This window comes from Leptinotarsa decemlineata, unplaced genomic scaffold (genome assembly GCF_025532065.1).
Source record: "Leptinotarsa decemlineata unplaced genomic scaffold, Ldec_3_MD MMD2_tig00003192_RagTag_RagTag, whole genome shotgun sequence".
NCBI lineage: Eukaryota > Metazoa > Arthropoda > Insecta > Coleoptera > Chrysomelidae > Leptinotarsa > Leptinotarsa decemlineata.
The window spans coordinates 2,480,196-2,505,381 of record NW_027412582.1 but is presented as its reverse complement, the minus strand read 5'-3'; the positions used below and the strand labels follow the sequence as shown (position 1 = coordinate 2,505,381).

The 25,186-nt window shown below is 32.9% G+C and overlaps 3 protein-coding genes and 1 long non-coding RNA gene across 11 annotated transcripts in view; 3 read left to right on the top strand and 1 right to left on the bottom strand.

The window, feature by feature from the left end:
- The window catches only part of LOC141483248 (uncharacterized), a 403,587-nt gene that overhangs the window by 354,437 nt on the left and 23,964 nt on the right, over nucleotides 1–25,186 (bottom strand). The gene's annotated exons all lie outside the window — the stretch shown is intronic.
- LOC141483245 (uncharacterized) lies at nucleotides 1,334–7,257 on the top strand. Its single transcript, XM_074177734.1, has 2 exons — nucleotides 1,334–1,864; nucleotides 3,855–7,257. Exons 1-2 carry the CDS (start codon nucleotides 1,645–1,647, stop codon nucleotides 4,898–4,900), a joined length of 1,266 nt encoding a protein of 421 aa, XP_074033835.1. The 5' UTR covers nucleotides 1,334–1,644; the 3' UTR covers nucleotides 4,901–7,257.
- On the top strand, nucleotides 9,256–10,932 carry LOC141483259 (uncharacterized). The gene is made up of 2 exons (XR_012465987.1): nucleotides 9,256–10,245; nucleotides 10,451–10,932. It is a non-coding gene; the product is annotated as an uncharacterized lncRNA (long non-coding RNA).
- On the top strand, nucleotides 12,871–13,826 carry LOC141483255 (uncharacterized). The gene is made up of 2 exons (XM_074177747.1): nucleotides 12,871–13,038; nucleotides 13,488–13,826. The coding sequence occupies exons 1-2, from the start codon at nucleotides 12,965–12,967 to the stop codon at nucleotides 13,681–13,683; spliced, it is 270 nt and encodes an 89-aa protein (XP_074033848.1). The 5' UTR covers nucleotides 12,871–12,964; the 3' UTR covers nucleotides 13,684–13,826.

Genomic DNA, 25,186 nt, shown 5'->3' with positions numbered 1-25,186 from the left:
ATGTTGACTTCATTTTATAAATTTCGACTTGAAACTAAACATATTTCAATTTCTGAATTTTGAGTTTGAAGTCGAAATTGTGAGATTGAAGTCGAAATTTTAAAACTCGAAATTTCGAGATTGAAGTTTAAATCCAAGATTATAGTCAAAATTTCGCGGCCAAAGTCGAAATTCGAATTTAAAGTCAAAATTTCGACAATCAAGTTTGAATTTCGAAATCAAAATCGAAATTTCAGGTAAAGTCAAAATTTCGACTTTTAAAGTCAGAGTTTCCAAGAAACAAACAATAGGAATATATGCCCCTTCCGTTTCCGTATCTCTAGAAATGGCGATTAACTTTTGGCGGGAATAGGTAAGTTTTCAAATTCATCATAAAAATTATGATAGATAGTTCTGTCTAATAAAAACACGTTAACGTTTCGATTGTACCATTGGATGAATCCATCAGCAGAGAGTAACCAACGGATCAATTGGTGGATTTATCGGTCCTTACATATATTTCAAGGACACTGAAAATGGCACAATATAAGAAGTATCGATTTCGACGATTTGGACAAGAACTTATGACAGTAAAGGCATATGACTTGAGTTTTTACTCAGAGTAATAATAAGACATAGAGTTGCCATGTCTATACCAATACAAGTATTTTGAAACGGGTATCGTACTATCCTTTTCTGTACAACTTATGTGCGCAGGGGGTGGCGGGTAATGAGAGGTTATCGAGAGTTTGTTTACATTTGAAGTGAGTTGAACCATAAAACGGTTGGTTTAGTTGATAATCGGAGGGATATAATATATTTATAAAATAAATCATTCCATCTGAAAATGTATTATGTTTCAATAGTTCCTACATGAAATCTGATTTATTATTAATGATTATGTAAATAAGGCCAGTTTTTCTACCACCTACTAGATGTTTATTTATGTATGGCTTTTTAATAGAGCGTATGGTTTTCTGGGCTGAAATTAAATTATTCCAAATGAACTAATTCATAACTATGTTAAATGTTAATTTTGTAAGTAATGAACTTTGCTTCATATATTCAGATGAAGAAATTTGGTATTTATTCTCAGATTTGATGAACAAGCGGTACGGTTTGTGAGGTCCGATATAAAGAATTATCGATTTGAAATCATGAACATTTGTAATTACGATTGAGGTTTGATATTATTATGTGATTTCATTCAAAATTGGTATCTTATGGTCTTTGTGGACCGACATTATGTTTTTTTTTCAATAATTCATGCTTATTCATTCTGTGATCAACAGGTCAAAAGCTTTCTGCTCAATGTTCAGTTTGTACAACAACTAACTTACGTCACACGTCACACAAAGAATATGTTTTCCGTTTCACAATCAGACCAAGCTGTAACCATCTGAATCGAGCTGGCTAAATGCGCCTATCTGGAAGCAAAGGCCAAGAACTTTGAGTGAAGTGAACAAATTGTTGACAAAATTTTATAAAAATAAAAATTTTTGTCATTTAAAACAAATCGTATTTGTTCAAAGATAATGACTGCCGATGATTTTGGAAGAAAAATTAAGAAAGAGCTTGAATCTGTTGGGGATGAAGTGGTTTTTGAAACAAATATCATGAAATGTGAAACAAGTGAGACTGAAATGGTCGGTGAATCTGGAGAATATGATATGTTTGGTATTGAAATTTGAAATGGTTACCCATAACCTCGAAGAAAAATATGATATATATCAGATTAAAAAAGAAGGTGTCATTGATGTTTACCATGAACCCAAATCAGAAAAATGTATAGAAGAAATAGGTGAAGGCCCTCAAAATAAGTTCCTGGATATACAGGATGAAGATGTGACTCATGATTCAAAACCCACATTTTGCTTCACCACAGGTACTGTAGTTTGGTGAAGGTTTTTTGCATTCAGTAATTTTTTAATCATGTTCGATCGATGACCTATTTATTTTGTAGCAGTATATATTGAATATACTTATCAATAATGTAGAAGTAGTAGAATATAATAATCTGAGTTTGCCGAACATGCAAAACACTTGTAACTTTTATGCCTCTCACCAACAAACTGAACATGCTAAACAGCTGAAACTTTTTTATGTTGGTAGATGAGTGTACCAACATACACTGAAATTGATGTTTATGGTACATCCAGTTGTATACAGTGCATTTTTTAATGTCCCCCGCCCTTTTATTTTTTGAATGGGTCAACTCAAAAAATTTGGGATAATGAAATTAATGCGTGAATACTGTATGTTGAAGTGAAATTGACAGATGAAACTTTAAAGATGGCGACTGGGCTCCATCTGGAAAAAAAATTAATTAGAAAGGGGTTCTTGTGGCACATCATTTTGAAGCTCCTGACAAATACTCCACAACCATAGAATATGAAGTCAATATCTGCACCTACTACAAAATGGTGGCACATTTAATAATTTCCTTAAGACAAACACATTAATATCAATATTTCTAGAAATATTCCAATAAGGTTTTTTAAGTTATTTTTGGTTTATAAAAACGACAAAAAATGTCAGTATGACAATGAACATCTGAGGCCCTACAGAATGACCAGCCCGCTCGCCAGATTTGACACCATTGGACTTTTTTATGGGGCAATTTGAAGCAAAAGGTGTAGGAAACTGAACCTGCTTCAATATTGGATATACGGCAGAGAATAATAAATATTTGTAGAGATATTGTAGGTAGGTCGGTAGCCAAGCGGTTCGGCCTGGGTGCTTTGTTCACTCACTCGAATTGACTGCCGTGTTGGTCGGTGGTTCAAGCCCTAGTCTGAATGTTTGATCTTCACTTGCTGTCGTCCAACCCGTGTTAGGAATCACACGTTAAAAGGTAAGACCTCGTTAATCCTTAGCTCGCACAAGTTTCGACTTCTGAGGGCTGTCGTTCGTAGCGGTGCGACAGCTGGTTAACGTTAAAACAGATTTTGAATAGATTTTTAATCAGATTGACGTTACTGTGTTCGAAAATGTTCGGCGTGAAATATCGGATAGGCTGTTCATATGTCAAGAAGTTCAAGGCAACCATTTCGAGCATCTGCTGAACTGACCTCAAGCTTATTACCTCATATTATGTAGTTAAATGTCAATGTGTTCTGCCATTTTGTAGTAGTTAAAGATATTGACATAATTCAAAAAATAAAAGAGGGGTCGCATCAAAGAAAATCACTGTATAACTAACTATAACATAGTTAAAATATTCAGTTTTAGTCATCTGATGATGCTAACTTGTTTAGCGAAACGCACGCCGAGGGAGACAGAGAGAGAAGTGCTTTATTTATAGTGTGTAAAAAAGGCTTTCATTAGATTAATTTTATGCAAGGCATTCCAATTCTACCTATCAATCAAAATAGTCAATAATAAGTTAAAAAAAAATATCAGTAGTAATAATTCATTTCAACTCGAATTTTTTTACAATTTATTTTTAAATTTGTAATCAAATTTTGAATTTTTCATTCATGAAACCTCAAGAAAGGAAAAAAAAATATGAATGAATATACTTTGATTTATCATTAATTTGTTTGGTTGGTTCGAATTAAAATAGTTTGTTCAATTATATAATGGAATCTTCAGGACCAGTAAATAGTTTGTGTATAAATATACATTTCCTCATTCCATGAAAGGTTTGAATTTTTTGGTTTATATAAATTTATGGACGGTTCCAGATACATTTCAGAACATTCAATAACTTGTTTTCACAAACTTTTTAGTGGTTATAAACTATTTGAATAGTGGATTCCAAAAGGTTACTTATTTTTGGGGGGTAAAATCGACAGTAAATAAGTGAAAAATTAATATTATTTTCAAAAAATAATTTTGTATAAAATACTCATTTCATTTTTAATTTTTTTCAGTTTCTGGGAACGTTTTTGTTGAAACAGTGGATGAAACAGTCATCGAGAAGAAAGAGAGCTTCAACGAAAAAAAGTCATCAGCGTTATGTCAAAAGGAGTTTGGCACTGCAAAAGATCATATTGTGAAACCGTATCAGTGCAAAATCTGCTCGAAATCATTCATTTCGAAAAGTCATTTGAAATTACATGAAAAAACTCATACAGGGGAGAAATCATTCCAATGTAAAATATGTCCAAAGTCATTTGTTGGAAGAGGTAATTTGAAAACCCATGAAAGAATTCATACTGGTGAAAAACCATTTCAGTGCAAAATCTGCCTGAAGTCATTTATTCAAAATATTAGTTTGAAAACACATGAAAGAACCCATACTGCTGAAAAGCCATTTCAGTGTAAAATCTGTTTGAAGTCTTTTATTCATAGTAGTAGTTTGAAACCCCACGAAAAAACACATACTGGGGAAAAACCATTTCAGTGTAAAATCTGCCTGAAGTCGTTTATTCTAAAAAGTAGTTTGAAAACACTTGAAAAAAGTCATACAGAAGAAAAAACATTCCAGTGTAAAATATGCTTGAAGTCTTTTATTCATAGTAGTAGGTTGAAATCCCACCAAAGAACACATACTGGGGAAAAACCATTTCAGTGTAAAATCTGCCTGAAGTCATTTATTCAAAATAATAATTTGAAAAGACATGAAACAATTCATACTGGAAAAAAACCATTCCAGTGCAAAATCTGCTCCAAGTCATTTTTTCAGAGTGCTTATTTGAAATCTCATGAAAAAACCCATACTGGGGAAAAGCCATTTCAGTGTAAAATCTGCCTAAAGTTATTTACTCAAAGTAGCAATTTGAAAACACATGAAAGAACTCATACTGGAAAAAAATCATTTCAGTGTACAATCTGCTCGAAGTCATTTTTTCAGAGTGCTAATTTGAAATCGCATGAAAGAACCCATACTGGTGAAAATCCATTTCAGTGTAAAAGCTGCTTCAAGTCATTTAATCAGAGTGGTAATTTGAAAGCTCATGAAAAAACACATTCATAATGCTTTTTTATGCAGAACGTATACGGGGAAAAATCATTTCAATGTTAAATCTACTTGAAATCTTGGAAAACTCATGAAAATCAGAAAAAATATTTCATTGTGCAAAGTTACCTTTTGATAATTTGTTTTTTGGTATCGAAAATGGAGAAAGTTGATGAAATGAATTTATTATCTCAAAATATAAAATTAACAATAATGTGTTCATTTTTTAATCCTTGACCAAGTCAAGTATTAATACCACTCTGTTTAACTGAGTACGATTTAAAATTATTCAATAGTAAGTACATTATGAACACAGAAGCAAATATAAATAAATAATTATACTTGAATTACACACATTATGAAGGTACAAAACATTAAACAGATTGAATTGAAAGTGATATATTTTTGAGACAATAATTTTTGGGAAAGAAAAGTTTTTGCCTTTCTACTTCTTCACCTTCATATAAAAAATGTGAGAATCTTCCAAATAAAGGAAGAAAACAAATAATTTCGAAATAAATTCATCACAAAGATGTATTGATCATGCAAAGAAGTAACTTTCAGACACAAAACTGGAAGATAAAAGCTCTCTCAAAACAACTACTCTCATATAAACATTGGATTACACAAAAGAAAAAAACTTTTGAAACAACTAATTTTATATGAACATTGAATTATACATAAAACATTTTTTCCCATTGACTTTGTACTTCAAATATTCATTATGGTATCGAATCAGAGATTGCTATACAAATAGTGTATAAAATAGGTGATATTTTACTCACATGGAACACTGTCACCCCTCAATAGTGGACATCGATGTTTCGGAATAAGACACTTGCCTTATTGCCTTTGCAGCACCAATATCAAAAGTTAATGTCTCCCTAAACATATACCCGTTTTAATTTAATTAAGAAATTTTTCTAATCACATAAATACTTGGAAGAAAATGTTTTTCGTAAATTATTTTTTGTGAAAGTTTGTTTAATATGCAAACTAAGTTCGTTCTTTTATTGAAATACTTTTCAAAGTTTTTTCAATAAACACTCATTACCTGTAATCATAATTTGTAGACACCATCATTACAATCAGTTTTATGCAAGTATTTTTTGTGGTATGCAAATAAAAATTTCATGTCTTAATTTTAGTAATTTGTATGCTGTTAATAAAAGTATTTAAAAAACAACTTTTAATTTGAATGAACATCAAGTTTGGGAACTTCAACCTAAGTCAAATATTTCATCTTACGTGGAGAGTATGGAATACAGTAGAGAACCCCAGTTATCCGGATCAATTTGAACTAACGTTGGTTCGGATAATTGAATTTGGCCAATAGAAAAGGCGGATTTGAAAGACAAAAACCCCCGAAAAGGTTTGAGTGACTAAAAAAAATGACTTATTGAAATCAAATTTGGACAAGACTTACTACAAATAATTACAGAAAGCAAGGACTTGGGTTTGTGGGTAGATGCTGATCTGAAATTTCACAAACATATAATAAATTCACTTTGTCGTAGCTGGTGCAGTATCTTACGTCAACTCCATCAAAGTAGAGATATTATGACTTCCTAATTGAAGTTGAAACTTTACCAAATCCTCATATTGCCTAGATTAGCATATTGCGATATAATCTACTGGTGACGCTGATTTTTGAAACGTGCAGACCTGTGCCGGCTGCTGCTGACTCAATTTTTGGTACATTTCGTCGATTTTCCCAGAATAGGACTCTGCTGTGATGGTTTGGCCCGGTTCTAGTGAATCACACAAGCCGCTGACCTCTATACAGTAACCATGGTCGTTTTTTTGGTGGGTTTTCGCCTTTGGAAAGTGCCTGGGTGGCTCATCGGTGTTCAACCACTGTCCTGAACGCCTCCTGTTGTCACGGAGGATCATTACAAGTGATGATGCGTAAACGCAAAGGAAAACAGACCTCGAAACGTGATACTTCAAGCTTTTAAACCTTTCCAATACGTTTTAAACCATCAAAAACCGCATGGGAGCTAACGCCCAGTTCTTCCACCATCCCACGCACCGTGTGTGATGGATCAGTCTCCAGCAGGGTCTCCAAATCCTCGTTCTGGATAACAGTATTGACCACTTTGGGTCTCATCTTCGAGGCTAATATTTCTCGAACGAAATTTCGCAAACCAACATCGAACAGTACATTCATTAACACTATCATTGCCAAACGCCCGCTTTGGTTCAATTTAAATTCGTAGAGAAAAAATGGCTGAAAGTCGGTTAACGACATCATGTAGTAATATGCTGAAAAGAGTCAAAAAATTTAAATTTGGAAAAAATAAACAGCATTTTTGTGTTCAAAATTGCCTTTATTCATCAACGTATTCTCCATCAAGAGTCGCACAATCATTCCAACACCCCTCTAACATTTCAATACCACTTTTGAAGAACGATCCTTTTTTTTTTCTCAAAATAGGCCTCAGTTTCAGCAATGACCTCTCCATTCGAGCGAAATTTTTTCCGGTGAGCATTTTTTGAGGTGTCCTAACAGCCAGTAGTCCCTGGGAGCCAAATCTGGCGACTACGATGGATGTGCGAGCAATTCAAAGTTCAATTCATTGTTTTGATTGACTTGTGACACGATGCATTGTCTTAATGAAACAACATTTATTTCTTAGTCAAATGCGGTTGTTTCTTTGCTATTTCGGCCTTCAAATGCTCTAATAACGCAATATAATATTCATTGTTGTTGGTATTTCCGTTCTCAAGATAGTCGCGATGAATATTACACCACGCACATTCCAAAACACCGAGCCCATTACCTTTCCAGCCGATCGTTGTGCTTTCGGGCGCTTTGGAAGAGATACATCAGTTGCTCTCCACTCTGATGACGATCGTTTTGATTCCGGAGTGAAGTGTCATGTTTCATCCATTGTCACATATCGACGCAAAAATGTCTGTTTGTAATGTTTAAATATGGCCAAACACTGCTCAGAATCATCAAGACGGTCTTGATATTGGTCGATTGTGAGCACGCGCGGCACCCACTTTGAACAGAGCTTTCTCATACTCAAATGCTCATGCAATATAAAGCCAACACGTTATTTTGATGCTTTACATTTCAGATAACTAGCAACTTTACTCTTCGATTATTCAAAATGATATTGTGGATTTTTTGTTTTCTGGTGTTAATCAATCAATCAAAATATACTTTATTGTTTAAAAAACTCTTGTTTTGTTGACAAAGTAGAATATACACGTACAGAAAACAAATTTAGGCAAAATACACACAATTATGTAAAATATACCTAAATAAAATAGAATAAAAATAAAATTGTTATATAAACAAGCAGTATATAAACATTTATCAATTATACATTTTATTCAATAGAATAAGTGTCAATGAATAAATAAAATATCAATCATAAAATGTTGTTTGAACATTTTGTCAATTTTACGACTTATAATTTAACAGTCTAATCGAGTATGTACAGTACCCGCAATAAATTACAATTTCACTGGAAGTTGTCATTGTAAAATTCTTGCAAACTATAATAGCACAGTATTTCTGTATACAGTAGTTTCACTCAGCGTCGGTCCCTTTGATGTCGGTGTCCAGGAGTTTCATTTTTTATAATGATGACGTATTTGACACTAATGACATTTCTCCCTACTACAATCTCAACCAAAGCGTGTATACACTGCTCAACATAACAACTATTCATATAAACTGCTCAAAAAAAAAATGAAAACCATGTTGGGCACCTGAGAAAATTGTACAAATGATAATTTTGCATTTCTGTAATATTGAAGTAACCCAGATCATTTGGGCAATGATGAACTAAGTTTCAAGTAGATTTTAAAAATTCATGGAATCGGCAGCATATTCGAATGTGACAAAATATATTTTCATTTCAACAAGAAAAAAGACAAGATAAAGAACGTGTTTTGTTATTCATGAACCATGGTACGAATCCATGCGAAATTTCTTTGTAGTGATTTTTGGGGCCAAATATAGCATATTCATTTATTGATTGGAGAATTCAAGATGGCGGACGAGTTTGCCGATTCGATTATATTAAGGACCAATTATTAAAAATATTCCTAATCGAATTCATCACTCAAGATTAAGGAATCTGTAGAGCCTATTCTTTCTGAATTATGTAGTTACTATTCAGGACTTGAAGAAGTAAAAAAGTAATTAAGTATGTAGTGTTCAATCATACAAAAATAATTTTTTTTTTAATGTATGTACTAACTATAAATGTATGTGAGAGTTTTCGGAGTCGGAAGTTATGAATTATTTACACTGTAAGATAATAGGTTGTTTTGCTGCTTCCAGCTTTTATCCAAGCATAAATTGATAATAAAATCACTGACAAGTCCAAATGCATTTTGACTATACCATTATATATGTTTTCCGACAGAAAACAACTACTTCTTTAGCTAATAACTCGACATATATTGACAAATGTTGATATTTGAATCTATACAAGTCTAGATGTCTAATCAACCCCGAAAAGTTGCTGCGTAGATTAAAAACAGTTATTCTAAATGAAACATGTCCTATTAGTCAGCAACTTCTTATATAATGTAAATTTGACTATCAAAAATACCTTACGACTGTTAACCTTTCGGAATCCAAGTCGCCTCAGACATAATTGCAAAGATTCTCACTTTGAAGAAACAACTTTGCAAGAGCTCTCTAGGACAAATAGTGGGACTTCGCCTGATTCGAACAAGGAACCAACTGCGAACCGTTTTGAAGTGTTCCTCATCAGTGCAGACCATGCTATCACGGTTGTATACACACAGGGACTCGTTATTCCTCCTAGAGAGCTCTTGCACAGTACCATGGTTCATGAATAACAAAACTCGTTCTTCATCTTGTCTTTTTTCTTGTTGAAATTAAAGTATATTTTGTCACATCCGATCCCATGAATTTTTAAAATCTACTTGAAACATAGTTCATCATTGTCGAAATGATCTGGGTTACTTGAATATTACACTGTTGCAAAATTATCATTTGTACAATTTTCTTAGGTGCCCAACATGGTTTTCATCGACTGTATTTTTTTGAGCAGTTTATATGAATATTTGTTATGTTGAGCAGTGTTTAAACGCTTTGATTGCGTGCCTGTCTTGAACTTGTCGTTTGCGCAGACCTGAGACTGCAACTCCTGGGTCTGCGTGTAGAAAATTCAAACCAAAAATCACCCGAAGTGGGATTACTGTATATAGTATACTGTGATAATAGGGTCTGCTCGCGAGAAGTTTTTTTATGTATTTTCTGAAGCTGTCAATACTATCGTAGCTATTTCTAAAATGAGACGGTAAGTGATTATACATTTTAACACCGTTATAGAAAATGGAGTCCTTTACTAGGGATGAAGAAGGCAATGGTAATTTAAAATTATTTTTAGATTTTAGGCGAGTGCTATGACACGAAGAAATATATTCAAATTTTGACCTATGCTTGTGTATAAGACACGCAGTTTCCATTACAAAGAGAGCCACAACTGTCAGTATATTTTTTTCTGCAAATAACTGCCTACATGAATTGCACGGTCCTAGTTTGAACACATATCTAATGGCTCTCTTTTGCAGTTTAAGTACTGAATCTAGCAGAGTAGAGTTACATACCCCCCAGAAAGGAATGGCATATCTCAGTTGAGATTCAATTAATGCATAATATGCGTTCATAGCCGTGGCAGTACCAAGTTCCCTTGAAATAATTCTCATTGCATAGCACCCTGAGGAGATTTTATTCTTCAATTGGTTGACGTGTGCTTCAAACCTCAATTTACTGTCAATATATAGGCCCAAAAATGTTGTGCAGTCTTTATTTTCAATCTTCTCATTTTCTAGAGGCATATCTTCTAAAGTACATTTGAAAGTTAATATATTTGTTTTTTTTATATTAAAAGAGAGAAGATTCGAGTCGCACCAAGACTTGATTACATTAATATCTCTGCTTATCTTATTATTCAAATCTTCAACAGTTTTACTATGCCATAAAATGGTGGTGTCGTCAGCAAATAAGGTAATTTTTCCAGAAGTATTTATACACAGTAAATCATTGATATATATAGGTATATAAGAAAAAGAGTGGGTCCCAAAACCGATCCTTGTGGCACTCCATAATCTATATTAACATATTTTGAAGTTATATCACTTTTTACGACTTGACTGCGCCCAGTTAGGTAGGATTCGAACCAATCCAAAGTAACTCCCTCACAGCCGTAGCAATGTAGTTTCCGCAAAAGTATTTTGTGGTCTACACAGTCAAAAGCCTTTTTTAGCTCACAAAATACTGCTGCAGCTACATCTCCGGCATTTATATCTGAATATACTTCATACAGGAAGGAAAAAATTGCATCTTGGGTGTTCTTTTTAGCCTGAAATCCAAATTGATTTTCTTCAATGATTTTATGAGCAATAAGGAATTCATTGAGCCTTTTTTTCACTATTTTTTCAATTATTTTTGCTAGGGTCGGTATAAGTGATATTGGACGATAGTTAGAAGGATCATCTAAGTTTCCGCCTTTGTGCAAGGGAATTATCACAGACTTTTTCAAGAATGAAGGAAATTTACCGTTGCGAAACGAAAGATTAATTAATGCGACAAAAGTTTCAAGCGCTAGTCTTGGAAGATTCTGAAATATATTCATGGAGATGTCATCGTATAATGTAAAAGTATCTCCTGTATGACAGTTATGAACATAGATCATTTGCATTATCGGTGTCTCTACGACCACGTTTGAAGTCGACAAAACAACGTTTAATTGTTGTTTCTGATGGAACCGAGTCCTTATAACACTTTTCAAGCGTTTGCTTCGCTTGAAGGGTAAAATTAAGATACGAAATTGTTTTTGATCCATTGTTTTGAAAAGAACAATAGTAGTGTCACTCTTAGTCCAATAACGCACAACGACATTTTAAAAAGGATTTGTGAGCTGACTAAAACTTGCTCGTACTACAATTTATATTGTTGTTAGAGCAGGAGATGTCATTGATCAATTCGTAAAACGAAAAGTAAATAATCAAAGCTCAAGAAGGTTGATAATGTCAACAAAGACGTTAAACGCCAAATTGTATATAAATTTTACTAATAAAACAAGGTTTCAACTTCAGAAATGGTTCGTAATGAGTTATGAGATTATCCCGATTATGAATATAAATCTTTGAACACGCTGCGTAATATTTTGCTATAAGGTGGCTCCAAAAGTACAGAAAAATAAATGAGTGTTTATAATGAAGTCATCTCGTAACGTAGCATGGCGGCAGCATTATTTACGAAAAATTAGGAAATTCCGCCAATCAAAACAAGAGATAGTGTATCTTAACCTTTTGTGGCTCAGTGGTTCCACTTTGGGACCACCATTTTATAAATTTATCCCTACCGGCGGAGTGATCGAGCGCTGGAACGCTAGCGCAAAGCGATGTTTACATCGTATATTTCATCAGCTGAACATTTTTCGGAATTGAAGTGGGGATTCAGAATTAGCAGAGACAACCAACGAGACTGTTAAGTTAATAGGAAAAATGGTTCTGTTGTGAAGCGATCGCTTCAATCAGGTCAACTATTCATCGATCCTTTTCTGGCACGTTATCTCTTAAGGAGAGTAGCTCTCTTTAAATATATATTTCTTCTTTCTCTTATTCATTAGATTTGTAATTAAACTATTTCCCTTCAATAATTAAAAGCCACAGGGTGATGGCGCTACTATCGCGACATGGAGTGTAGCAACGTAGACGAAGTTCACTATTTATCTCTACAAATGCCAATGCCATCATTCAACTCTGTAAAAAAATAAATATTTATAGTTATTGCGTAGAAAGTAAAAACTTAACTCGTAAACATAGTTGAAGTATAGCGCTTTGAATTATACGATATATAAAAATTTTGAAAATAAAGGAAATGAAAATAGGAAATTATTATTGTGAACACCTCCATAAAATTCGATATGAAAGACGGCAACAGTGTATGTTCGTGATTTTATTTACCTACCTAACCTATAGATCAAAAACGAAACGACCCTGTTTGCTTTGGTTTATTACATTTGCTGTGATATTGTTGTTGTCTTTTCAATCTGGTGTAAGTAGAGATATTTAAAAACAATGTATTGTTTAGTGTGTGGTTGTGATGAAAATGAGGTGCCCAAGATGCATTGCTTTCCAAGGAATGCTGAGAAGTAAGTACATAAAATGTGTTTCATATGTTTGTGTCTGTTATGAAATATACTACATGTCCAGAGCATTGCAAAAAAAACTAGTTGACGAAATGTATTTTCGCATTATTGTATCTTGTTTTGTCATACAACACTGCCTGATACGTTTTATAGCAGATATATTATAGTAGATAACATAGAAAAACTCCAATCAAAAGCAAACTGTCATAAGCCATATCAGTGTAAAATCTGATGTAATCTAACACTTTTGCAAGGTATATAGCTCAAAGATAATGAAAATATTGGTTTGACTCCATCTCAACAATTGGAGTTCTTGTAATCGTTTAATGCTTATTTAAAAGATTAAATTGTGTTCTGATAACTCATATGCCTAAACTGTAGTACATGAGGGTGGGATATTGAAAAAGTTGCCTTTACTTCTTCTGTTTGTAACTATAGTTCAAATTTTTTAGGTGTAAGTTATGGCAGGATAGTCTGGGAATTCAGTATCCAGGAAATATGAGACATTTGAGAATCTGTAGCACTCATTTCAACAAAGCTGACTATATAGAGAAGTCATGGAAGTTAAAATCCAATGCTCTTCCAATTAAATTTATGGGAGAAGAACAAAATGTCAAAATAAATGAGGAGAAAAGGATAAGTAAGTAGTATTAACAAAAACAGTATGCATATGCTAAAAAATTACAAAAGTTCGAGCACTCGTAAAACAATAAAATGAAAGAACATGTATTTACATTATTATATTAACATGAATTAATGTTTTGTAAATAAAATATTTTGTTGTCTTCTAATTTGTTGTCTTTTTTATATATTATTTATTATGTTTAACCAAAAAAGTATGTTTTATTCAAATAATAAACATTAATTATAGTCCTAAAAATCAAGATAAATGTATCAAATAGCAGCAACATTTATACTCAATTTCTTAGTAACGGATATAATTCTACACATAACTAAAGATATTTCATTATAATGGGAAACATAAATCAGTAGCTTGTCTGCGAAACACAACAAATCTCAATTATCTGAAATTGAGTTGGGACTCTATTCTAATATTGCAAATAGAATAACATCGAATGGATATAAGTTAAAATACTTATATCCAATCAATGTTATTCTATTATTTATACTAGAACTGAGTTCTCACTCAATTCCTGTTAATTGTGGAATTGTTGAGTTTTGCTAACAAGTAACAACTAACTGAAGTTTAAACGGGGGTCTAGAATACCTGGCATAATATTTGAATTTTCCCGCCACACTTTCAACTTTCCGAAGAGGACACGAATAATGCCGAAGCTATGCAACTTGACTGCGTGTCATAGAACTAAAGTCTGGGGTTGTTAGTTCTATACTGCACGCCCTCTACAAATGGCTTTCTTTACAGTTCGCCAGTGCAGTTTTCACCGATCAAAATTTTATCATTAAGTTACTCGTCTCGTTGGTTGTCTCTGGAATTAGTAAACAACAGATATTTGGCGCGTTTGCTGATGTGCAAGTGTAACGTTTTTCAATGCGAATTATGCAAACTGTCTGAGGTTATTATAAGGTATGTAATATTTTGATTTGTTCATAAATAAGTACTTCTTTGTGTTGCCTAATGCATTGTTGTGAAATATGTGAATAATTGAGTTATATTTGGTATTTTGATTGGTGGTTCCGTTTGGTGCCACTACGCCGATATATGGGTAATGATGATTATTTTTTGCAGGTTTTCAAGATGAATTGAAATTTCGATTTGAGTGGAATAACTAGTGATAATGCTTACAATTTGCTGGAGGATATTCCATCTGAGGGATCTGATGTTTCAGAGTCTGGGGATGTAGATATTGAGATGGACATGGTACTCGATTCAGATGAAGTAGATCATATTTTAGAAGATCAGGACGATATTTTTGATGGCCAAGAAGATATTCGTGATGAAAATGATGACTTTGACAGTGAAGATGATTTACCCCTCATATCTTTCGTTGGTCGAAATGAAGCGAGTTGGACCACAAACCCAAATAATGCCCCTTCCTTTTGCAGAAATCGTCGGAACAACTGTCCCTGATTGTTTGGAAACTCCGTTGGATTTTTTTTGCATTTGTACAGTGAAAATTTGTTCAATACTCTTGTTTTCTAAACAAATTTATACGCAGTACAAAAGCACAATAAAAACAACACTCCGACAACAATTGAAGAAATGAAATGTTTTTTGGGCATGAATCTTTTGATGGGTGTGAAAAAAATGCCTAGCTATAGAGATTTTTGGTCATGCAGAATTGAACTCAGAGATCAGTTCATTTCTGCATGTATGTCACGCGACAGGTTTGGATGGTGCTTAGTCATAATCATGTAAATGATAATTCATTAGAATTCAAACCAGGTCACGAAAAATATGATAAATTGTACAAAGTGAGACCATTGCTTGATAGCCTGTCAGCAACCTACAAAAGTACGCATTATCCTGGTAGGCAACAATCCATAGATGAATCAATGATTAGGTTCCAGGGACGGAGTAGTTAGCGTCAGTATATGCCCATGAAACCCATAAAGAGGGGGTACAAAGTATGGGTACGTGCTGAACAGTTAGGCTACGTCTGTCAATTTCAAATCTACACTGGGAAAGTCAATGATTTGAGGGAGCAGAATCTTGGATCGAGAGTTATAAAAGACCTCACGAGAGATTTGGTTGGAAAAAATTATGACGTTTATTTTGATAATTATTTTAATTCTGTAGAATTACAACGTGACTTGCTGCAAGACAAGATCTACGCATGTGGAACAGCTAGAAAAGACAGAAAAGGTATTCCGGGTGATCTCAAAACGACGAAAAAAATGAATAGAGGTGATTCAAATTGGAGAATGAGTAAAGATGGTGTGTCAGCTCTGCAATGGATGGATAAAAAGCCCATACTTTTTCTAAGTAACTTTCATATTCCTGAAGATGTAGAAACTGTAAAAAGGAAACAAAAAGATGGAACGACCACAGAAGTGAAGTGTGAAAAATTAGTGAAAGATTACAATAGATATATGGGATTGGTAGATAAGTCCGATATGTTAAAATCCTGTTACGAATTGGACAGAAAATCAAAAAAGTGGTGGCACAGAATTTTTTTCATTTTGTCGACCTAACAGTAGTAAACTCTTTCTTGCTCTTCAAAAATCAAACAACTGGTGCCGGATTATCTTTGAAAGATTTCAAAATTGTAGTGGCCACTGGTTTGATTGGAGCTGACCCAAAAATGCCGCAATTAGGGAGAAGAAGTACGGATAAGCCATGTACCAGCAACAAGTTCAAAGTACGAGTTCCTATAGAAACAAGAACTAATAAAGCTGCTCATATGCCTAAGCAGGGAACTAAAGTACGTTGTTCACATTGCAGTACCAAAGCAGTACCTCATCGCACAAGATGGCATTGTACTGCATGTAATGTAGGTTTATGTCTTTCTGAAGGGAGGAACTGTTTCATTCCATTCCATGTTATTTAACAATTTGTTCGTGGCCTTGTGGTTGCATAGGGTAACCACCTTTTTTTTCGAAAAATATTCAAAATATAACAAAAATTCATCAGTTTTTTTCTTGCCCCGATATACCCTTAAGATTATTCAATTTCATAATAATTCGAAAAAAAAAATAATTCCGTCCACAAAGGGTTAATGAAAGTTAGTTCGACACACATGATGTTATTGAATATGAATGGGTGGATGACGGTAATATGTACTCTCTAAATGGTCTTTGTTCTCGCGGAAAACGGGTTTTCATTCTACACGCAGACAGTAAATAAAACGATCATCTGCTGACTACCATGAAGATATGACCGCCAGTCTTTTTAAAAAGTCTTTTAAAAAAGTAGTTTAATGAACAACTGCTGCCAAATCTTTCCCCAAATTCTCTTACTTTTATAGACAATGCGGCTTATTATTTCCGTCTACATAACAAAAGTTCCTAATATTAGCACAAAGAAAGAAAACGTTCTCAAATTCATAAAATTATATAAGTTCTGAAAAAGGCTACGAAAAAAATGTTATTGGAAACTTAAAAAAAACTTCAATTAAGAATATGTTATCGACAAAATATGCGAAGACCATGGTCATACTTTCCTACTTCTTCCCTCTATTTTTGTGAATTCAGTAGATGGTGATTCCGGACTAGGAAACCAACGAACGGTTATTGATGGGGTAAACGACAGTGGTGAATAGATGAAATATGTCCAGCATGTCATAGAAAAAGAGAATGAATATTACATTTCAACTTCCGTTGACCCCATTATCATAACCCCAAATTTACATTCCAGTTCTGAAAGTTCAGATAATGAATCTTGAGTTTTTATTAAATTCTCATGTAAGTACAATCTGTTTTTTTGTATTACTTTCCACTACTAATAAGAAAATCCGTGTAGGTTTATGAAAAATTTACAATTCCTCCCATGACATACAGAGAAACTGCCGACGTTCAGTAACTATTTAGTTTTTATGCCATTCAAATTGACTTCGTATATACTATACTTGGCAGTTATCATTGACAAGCAAATAATAATAGTAAATGACATTTATTATTATTATTTTCTTCAAGTTATTGAAATTGTGCTCAAAGAAATTGATAAAATTTAAAAGCCTTTTCATAGTGTTACTAATCAAATAAGTGTGACAGCTAGCAAAGCCATACCACTATACATATTATCAAATGTTTAAGAACTGTGTTAGATACAATTACGCCAAATGATTTGGCAACACGATTGAAATATTCCTTCTAATCGGAATTTGGTAAAAAATATTCGAAAACATTCAAAAAGTGCATCTTTTTTTCTGTTGCAACATTTTTGGAGCCTAGATTAAGAAACAAATCATTCAGATGAGCCTCTATCCTTGTCAAACACAATTAGTTATACCGACAAATGCTTAAACTTGAATACTAAAAATGATGATAATTCAATAGCGACTAGTTCTGAATCAGTTGTTTCATCAAAATCGACGGTTGACGGACAAGATACCTAATTTTTCCAGAAGGCTCTGGCTTATCTATCCAATGTACCTTCCTCACTGTCGTAGGGGACTCTAGGAATACTGGCGGTCAATGAGACTTGAGAAACGTAAGCTTATTCAATACATTTTTTAATGAACTCTTCAATATTTTTTTTCGGATTCAAAAGCTTCACATACAAAAGTAGGGTGCTAATGCCGAGTACTATCCTCCCCTCACCCTATTGATCTTGAATGACGTCACATGGCCTTGAGATATGTGCACATAATGTGACTTTGAACGTGAAGTTCGACCTTGACACTCGACTCTTTGATGTCCTTGAGATTGCGCTGTTACGAAATTTTGCAGTAGGTATTCGTGCAGTGAATATGGAAAAAAATTCAATAGGAGTGACGACCTGCGTCATCATCAGCGGGATTCCTTTACTTGCTTGAGTATCGATCTGATTTTTCTGTTGGAAATATAATTCTTTGAGAGGCACATAATTCATTAAATCAGCTGAATTTGGCGCCAATTTCTGTGATAGTTTAGTGAAAGTATTAGGTCAGTAAAATGAAAGGAGAAGGGGAAATTTTCCGCTTCAATGAACAACATTCAGCTATAAATGCTGTGACACTCATCAAGCAGTTATTAGTTCCAATTTGTTTTGTGCTTTGTTCAAGATGTTTCATTTGTTTCCTGTTATTGCCGCTTCCTGCTGTCGTATGGTACCCCTACCTACGGAAATATGGGCCCTGATATTTCGGTGAGTATCTTTTTGTTTCCTATGTTGTGTATAATATTCATCTATCATTTTTATTTATTTAACCAACATAACTTGTCTTTCTAGGATGTTGGACCCATGTTCATTAGTTGCTTCTATCAGAGCCAATCCGCAATGGTGGGATATTTGCTTCGGAGATTCTATTCTGAGACAGAAAATTCGAGAAGGATTAGAACTGGAGAGAAAACACAATCTGGAGGTTGCCATAGACCCACGGACTACTGTCCAAACTTCTCGGTTGGGTAATACCGAAAGGATGTTTTCCAGTAATATGAGAAAAACAGTAGTTCAAAAGAGGTCACGAATACAGATTGAACCAATTCCCGCCAAAAAGAGGAAAATGTTAGTACAACTGACTCCAAGTGATCAGGAGATGAAGACGAAGAGAGCTAGAAAGTGTGTGAAATATCGATTATAAATGATTGATTGTAAAATTTCAAACATTTTTTGTGATTTGAAATAAAATTCATACCTTTTATTTTTTTCTTGTCATTTCAATAAGCGAGTTATTAGTCTTCTGATAAATGAAATGAAAAAAATGTTATTTTTCCAATTTGTTATCAATAATTCACTTAGGTTAAAAATTGAAAAGATTCATTATTCATTGAAAATATATTTTTTGATATGACTAGAAATCCGTTTTTTTAGAATTAGAAGCTACATGTATATTATTTTCAAAAACATTCATCTGTTATTGTTCAAGAAGTTGTTATAATAAACAAATGCGTTGTCTAAAGAAAGTCAAAATTTAACTTCGGAAACATAATCTTTGATGCAAATTATGATTTGAAAAAATCAATTTTTGAGAAAAAATATATTGCTTGAGAACGGATTTGTTAATTAACAATGATTTTTTTCTACCACTTGTGATATATATTAAGGAATCACTTTTTCAGATCAAACTTCATTTTGCTCTTTGATTGTTGATGAATGTTTATATTAGAATGTTCATTGTTGATTTAATAAAGAATTTGTTATAAAGAATAACATATTTCCTATATATCTGTTTCCATCTTTCTACACAGTGTAACAAAAATAACAATGCATTATTTCCTCGAAAAAAAAATTATTTATATTTCATATCGAATTTCAAATTTTCAGTTCTCCTTTACTCCATCAATCTCACCTGGTTTCTTGTTGTTCATATTTGCATTTGTATTTGAGAATTTGTAGAGTATCAAACGAATGAATTTTATCTTATTTTCTACAGTAAATACAGAAAGCTGTGGAGTAATACCAAATTTATTCATTTGTTTTCTGTTATTGCCGCTTCCTGCTGTCGTATGGTACCCCTACCTACGGAAATATGAGCCCTAAAATTTCGGTGAGTATCTTTTTATTTCCTATGTTGTGTGTAATATTCATCTATCATTTTTATTTATTTATCTATCATAACTTGTCTTTCTAGGATGTTGGACCATGTTCATTAGTTGCTTCTATAAGAATAAATCCGCATTGGAGGGATATTTGCTTCGAAGACTCTATTCTGAGACTGAAAATTCAAGAAGGATTAGATTTGGAGAGAAAGCACAATCTGGAGGTTGTCATAGACCCACGGACTACTGTCCATACTTCTCGATTGGGTAATACTGAGAGGATGTTTTCCAGTAATATGAGAAAAACAGTAGTCCAAAAGAGGTCACGAATACAGATTGAACCAATTCCAGCAAAAAAGAAGAAAATGTTAGTGCAACTGACTCCAAGTGATCAGAAGATGAAGACGAAGAGAGCTAGAAAGTGTGTGAAATATCGATTATAAATGAATGATTGTAAAATTTCAAACATTTTTTGTGATTTGAAATAAAATTCATACCTTTTATTTTTTCTTGTCATTTCAATAAATGAGTTATTAGTCTTCTGACAAATGAAATGAAAAAAATGTTATTTTTCAATTTGTGATCAATAATTCACTTAGGTTAAAAATTGAAAAGATTCATTAATCATTGAAAATGTATTTCTTAATATGACTACCAATCCTTTGTTTATAATTAGAAGCTATATGAAAATGATTTTTTTAAACTTTCAAAATTTTCCTTTGGAAACATAATCTTTGATGCAAATTATGATTTGAAAAAATCAATTCTTGAGAAAAAAATATATTGCTTGAAAACGGATTTGTTAATTAAAAATGATTTTTTCTACCACTTGTGATAATTATTAAGGAATCATTTTTTTCAGATCAAAATTCATTTTTCCCTTTGATTGTTGATATTTGAATTTTCATTGTTTATTTAATAAAGAATTACATATTTCCTATATATATGTTTTCATTTCTCTACACAATGTAAAAAAATAACAATGTATTACTTTTTCGGAAAAAACTTATTTATATTTCATATCGAATTACAAAAATTCAGTTCTCCTTTACTCCATCAATCTCACCTGGTTCCTTGTTGTTCATATTTGCATTTCTATTTGCTTTCAGAGTTTGTAGAGTATCAAACAGATGAATTTTATCTTATTTTTCACAATAAATACAGAAATCTGTGGAGTAATACCAAATTTATTAAACAATTCTATGGAATTTGATCCCATATTAGAAAACTAAAGATCATCAGTCATTGGCCCACCATTGGACCTAGTTCTGAATAACCTTTCCAGAAGGCTCTGGTTTATCAATCCAATGTACATTCCTCACTGGCGTAGGGGGCTCGAGGAATATTGGCGGTAAATGAAACAGCTTATTCATTAAATTTTGTAATGAACTCTTCAATTTTTTTTTCGGATTTTTGGATTGAAAAGCTTCATATACAAAAATATGGTGCTAATGCCAGCCCTTATCCTCCCACCACCTATTTAACCTTGAATGACGTCACATGGATTTGAGATAAGTGCACATAATGTGACTTTGAACGTGAAGTTCGACCTTGACACTCGACTCTTTGATGTCCTTGAGATTGCGCTGTTAGGAAATTTTGCAGTAGGTATTCGTGCAGTGAATATGGAAAAAATTTCAATGGGAGTGACGACCTGCGTCATCATCAGCGGGATTCCTTTACTTGCTTGAGTATCGATCTGATTTTTCTGTTGGAAATATAATTCTTTGGGATGCACATAATGCATTAAATTAACTGAATTTGGCGCCAATGTCTGTGATAGTTGAGTGAAAGTATTAGGTCAGTAAAATGAAAGGAGAAGGGGAAAATTTCCGCTTCAATGAACAACATTCAGCTATAAAAGCTATGGGACTCATCAATCAGTTATTAGTTCCAATTTGTTTTGTGCTTTGCTGAAGATGTTTTGTTTGTTTCCTGTTATTGCTGCTTCCTGCTGTCGTATGGTACCCCTACCTACGGAACTATGGGCCCTAATATTTCGGTGAGTATCTTTTTGTTTCCTATGTTGTGTATAATATTCATCTATCATTTTTATTTATTTAACCAACATAACTTGTCTTTCTAGGATGTTGGACCCATGTTCATTAGTTGCTTCTATCAGAGCCAATCCGCAATGGTGGGATATTTGCTTCGGAGATTCTATTCTGAGACAGAAAATTCGAGAAGGATTAGAACTGGAGAGAAAACACAATCTGGAGGTTGCCATAGACCCACGGACTACTGTCCAAATTTCTCGATTGGGTAATACCGAAAGGATGTTATCCAGTAATATGAGAAAAACAGTAGTCCAAAAGAGATCACGAATACAGATTGAACCAATTCCAGCAAAAAAGAGGAAAATGTTAGTACAACTGACTCCAAGTGATCAGGAGATGAAGACGAAGAGAGCTAGAAAGTGTGTGAAATATCGATTGTAAATGATTGATTGAAAAATATCAAACAGTTTTTGTGATTCTGTGATTTGAAATAAAATTCATACTTTTAATTTTTTCTTGTCATTTCAATAAGTGAGTTATTAGTCTTCTGATGAATGAAATAAAAAAAATGCTATTTTTCAATTTGTTATCAATAATTCACTTAGGTTTAAAATTGAAAAGATTCATCAATCATTGAAAATATATTTCTTAATATGAATATCGATCCTTTTTTTATAATTAGAAGCTACATGAAAATGATTTTTAAAAAACTTTCATCTGTTATTGTTCAAGAAGTGGTTATAAACAAATGCGTTGTCTGAAGGAAGTCAAAATTTTCCTTTGGAAACATAATGTTTGATGCAAATTATGATTCTAATTAATCAATACATGAGAAAAAATATATTGCTTGAAAACGGATTTGTTAATTAACAATGATTTTTTTCTACCACTTGTGATAAATATTAAGGAAACCTTTTTTTCAGATCAAACTTCATTTTGCCTCTCGATTGTTGATATTTGAATTTTCATTATTTATTTAATAAAGAATTTGTTATAAACAATTACATATTCCCTATATTTCTGTTTTTATCTTCCTACACAATGTAACAAAAATAACAATGTATTATTTCTTCGGAAAAAAATTATTTATATTTCATATCGAATTCCTAAAATTCAGTTCTGAGTAGGTATATGACAGGAACATCGTGAATTAATAGTTGCTTTGGCAGCTAACACGTAAATTACGAAAAATACCGAATTATACCTATATATTGCGGCACCCTTATCGTATCTCATGGTAGATGCTCACTATGTCTGGGAGAGCTTTGAAGGGACTTTTTCCAACTCAACAGAATTGTCTCTGAAGCATCTCTCTGGGATGGCCACTTCTGCGTCATCTGAAAGATTATATTTATCAAAGCCCGTGTTAGGAATCACACGTTAAAAGGTAAGACCTCGTTAATCCTTAGCTCGCACAAGTTTCGACTTCTGAGGGTTGTCGTTCGTATGGGTGCGACAGCTGGTTAACGGAAAAACAGATTTTAAACAGAACAGAAAGCGGGAAATATAGTCAGGAAAACACGAAACCGTACTTTAGTAAGGAGATAATCCAATTTATTGTTTTTAAAATCCTTAACTAAAAATTTATGGTAATGAATATTCTAGTCAAATGTAAGATGAGGCTGAACATTTGTGAAAATAATTAATTTTAATTTTTCTATTGCTTGAACTCAAACATTAACGAAATATTTGTTTTATGTTACTTTTTGAGACCATAAGATGCTCATCATTTCATTTTATGTTCATTCTAATGAAATATTTGGAGGTACTTGAAATTTGTAGCAATAATATTTGGTTTCCTTAGTTTCCTTTAAAGTTTGAAGGAACATTTTTTTTGATTTTTAGTTTTGAAATCAAAATATTATCATTTTAGTAATTTTTTATAATTATCATTTCTTTTGATTTTTAATCTCATGAATTCTCAACATGAATATCTCAGTTGTATTATTGGCATATAAATAGCATGTAGTTTGTTGAATAATAGTAAAAATCGACTTTTTCATAGAAATCGATTATTTCTTTCTTCTGAAAACGATTTCTGGCAAATCGATCAATACTGAAAAAAGAAAAATCGATTTTTAAATGATAGATTCTTTTTTTTTATCTCAATGAATAATACCTGGTGTTTTAACAGATTCTTTTGTCTTATCAAAAACTCTCGGCGGGAAAAATGAGTTTGACCCAACTTTGTACAGATGTTGATAGATGGCGCAAGAATCGAAATCTGTCGAGTGTATTTTATTGAGATTTTTAATTTATGGACCATAAATCAATGGTGGTTCTTGTTATTTTGAAAACTGATGAACATATTACCCACTAAATAAATGTCATATTATAATTATGGATTCTAACCTAAAACAAAGATATTTCACAGTAAATGAATTTTGTATCGTAATTATAAATTTTAACCCCAAACTAATATTTAAATCGACAGATTTCAGAGTTAAAAGATGAAATGTAAAATATTATTTTTCCACAGAATAATTATTGAAATTTATGAAATTTAGCTCAAAATTGTAACAAAAGGGATTACTTTTTAGCGAATTTCAAATATAAAAACAATTCCTCATTCAAAGGTAATTTTATAGTAGTTTCATTACGTTTTCATTCAAAATACTACATTTTTGTTTTAAATATAGCTAATCATTGAGTAAGTTTCATTAAGGTGAGAAGAACCAAAAATACATCTAAGAACAAAATAGATTGATGTATTCGTAGGTTGGTGCGGCGTTGAGGACCAGTCACGGCTTACCAGTACTCTGTGTGAAACGAAATCCTAGATATAACACTTTTGATCTTTTCGGTAACGGTTACCATTACTGGATTTTCCTGTCATTTCATTCGATGACACTGCAGGATAATGCCTATGCTGGCGTCAGCGATGTTCTATTGGAATTTATTGTACCAGAAATGAACTATTTTTTGCACCAGATTCAGATGTAAGGTACTAGATCACAACAGCATAGGTAACAATTGTTACCTATGCTGTGACTAGATTACATTTTTTAGGTTGTACCTCAGAGTAATAATAAGATATATAGCTGTCATGCCTATACGGTGCCTATACCAATACAATACAAGTATTTTGAAGCGGGTATCGGACTATCCTTTTC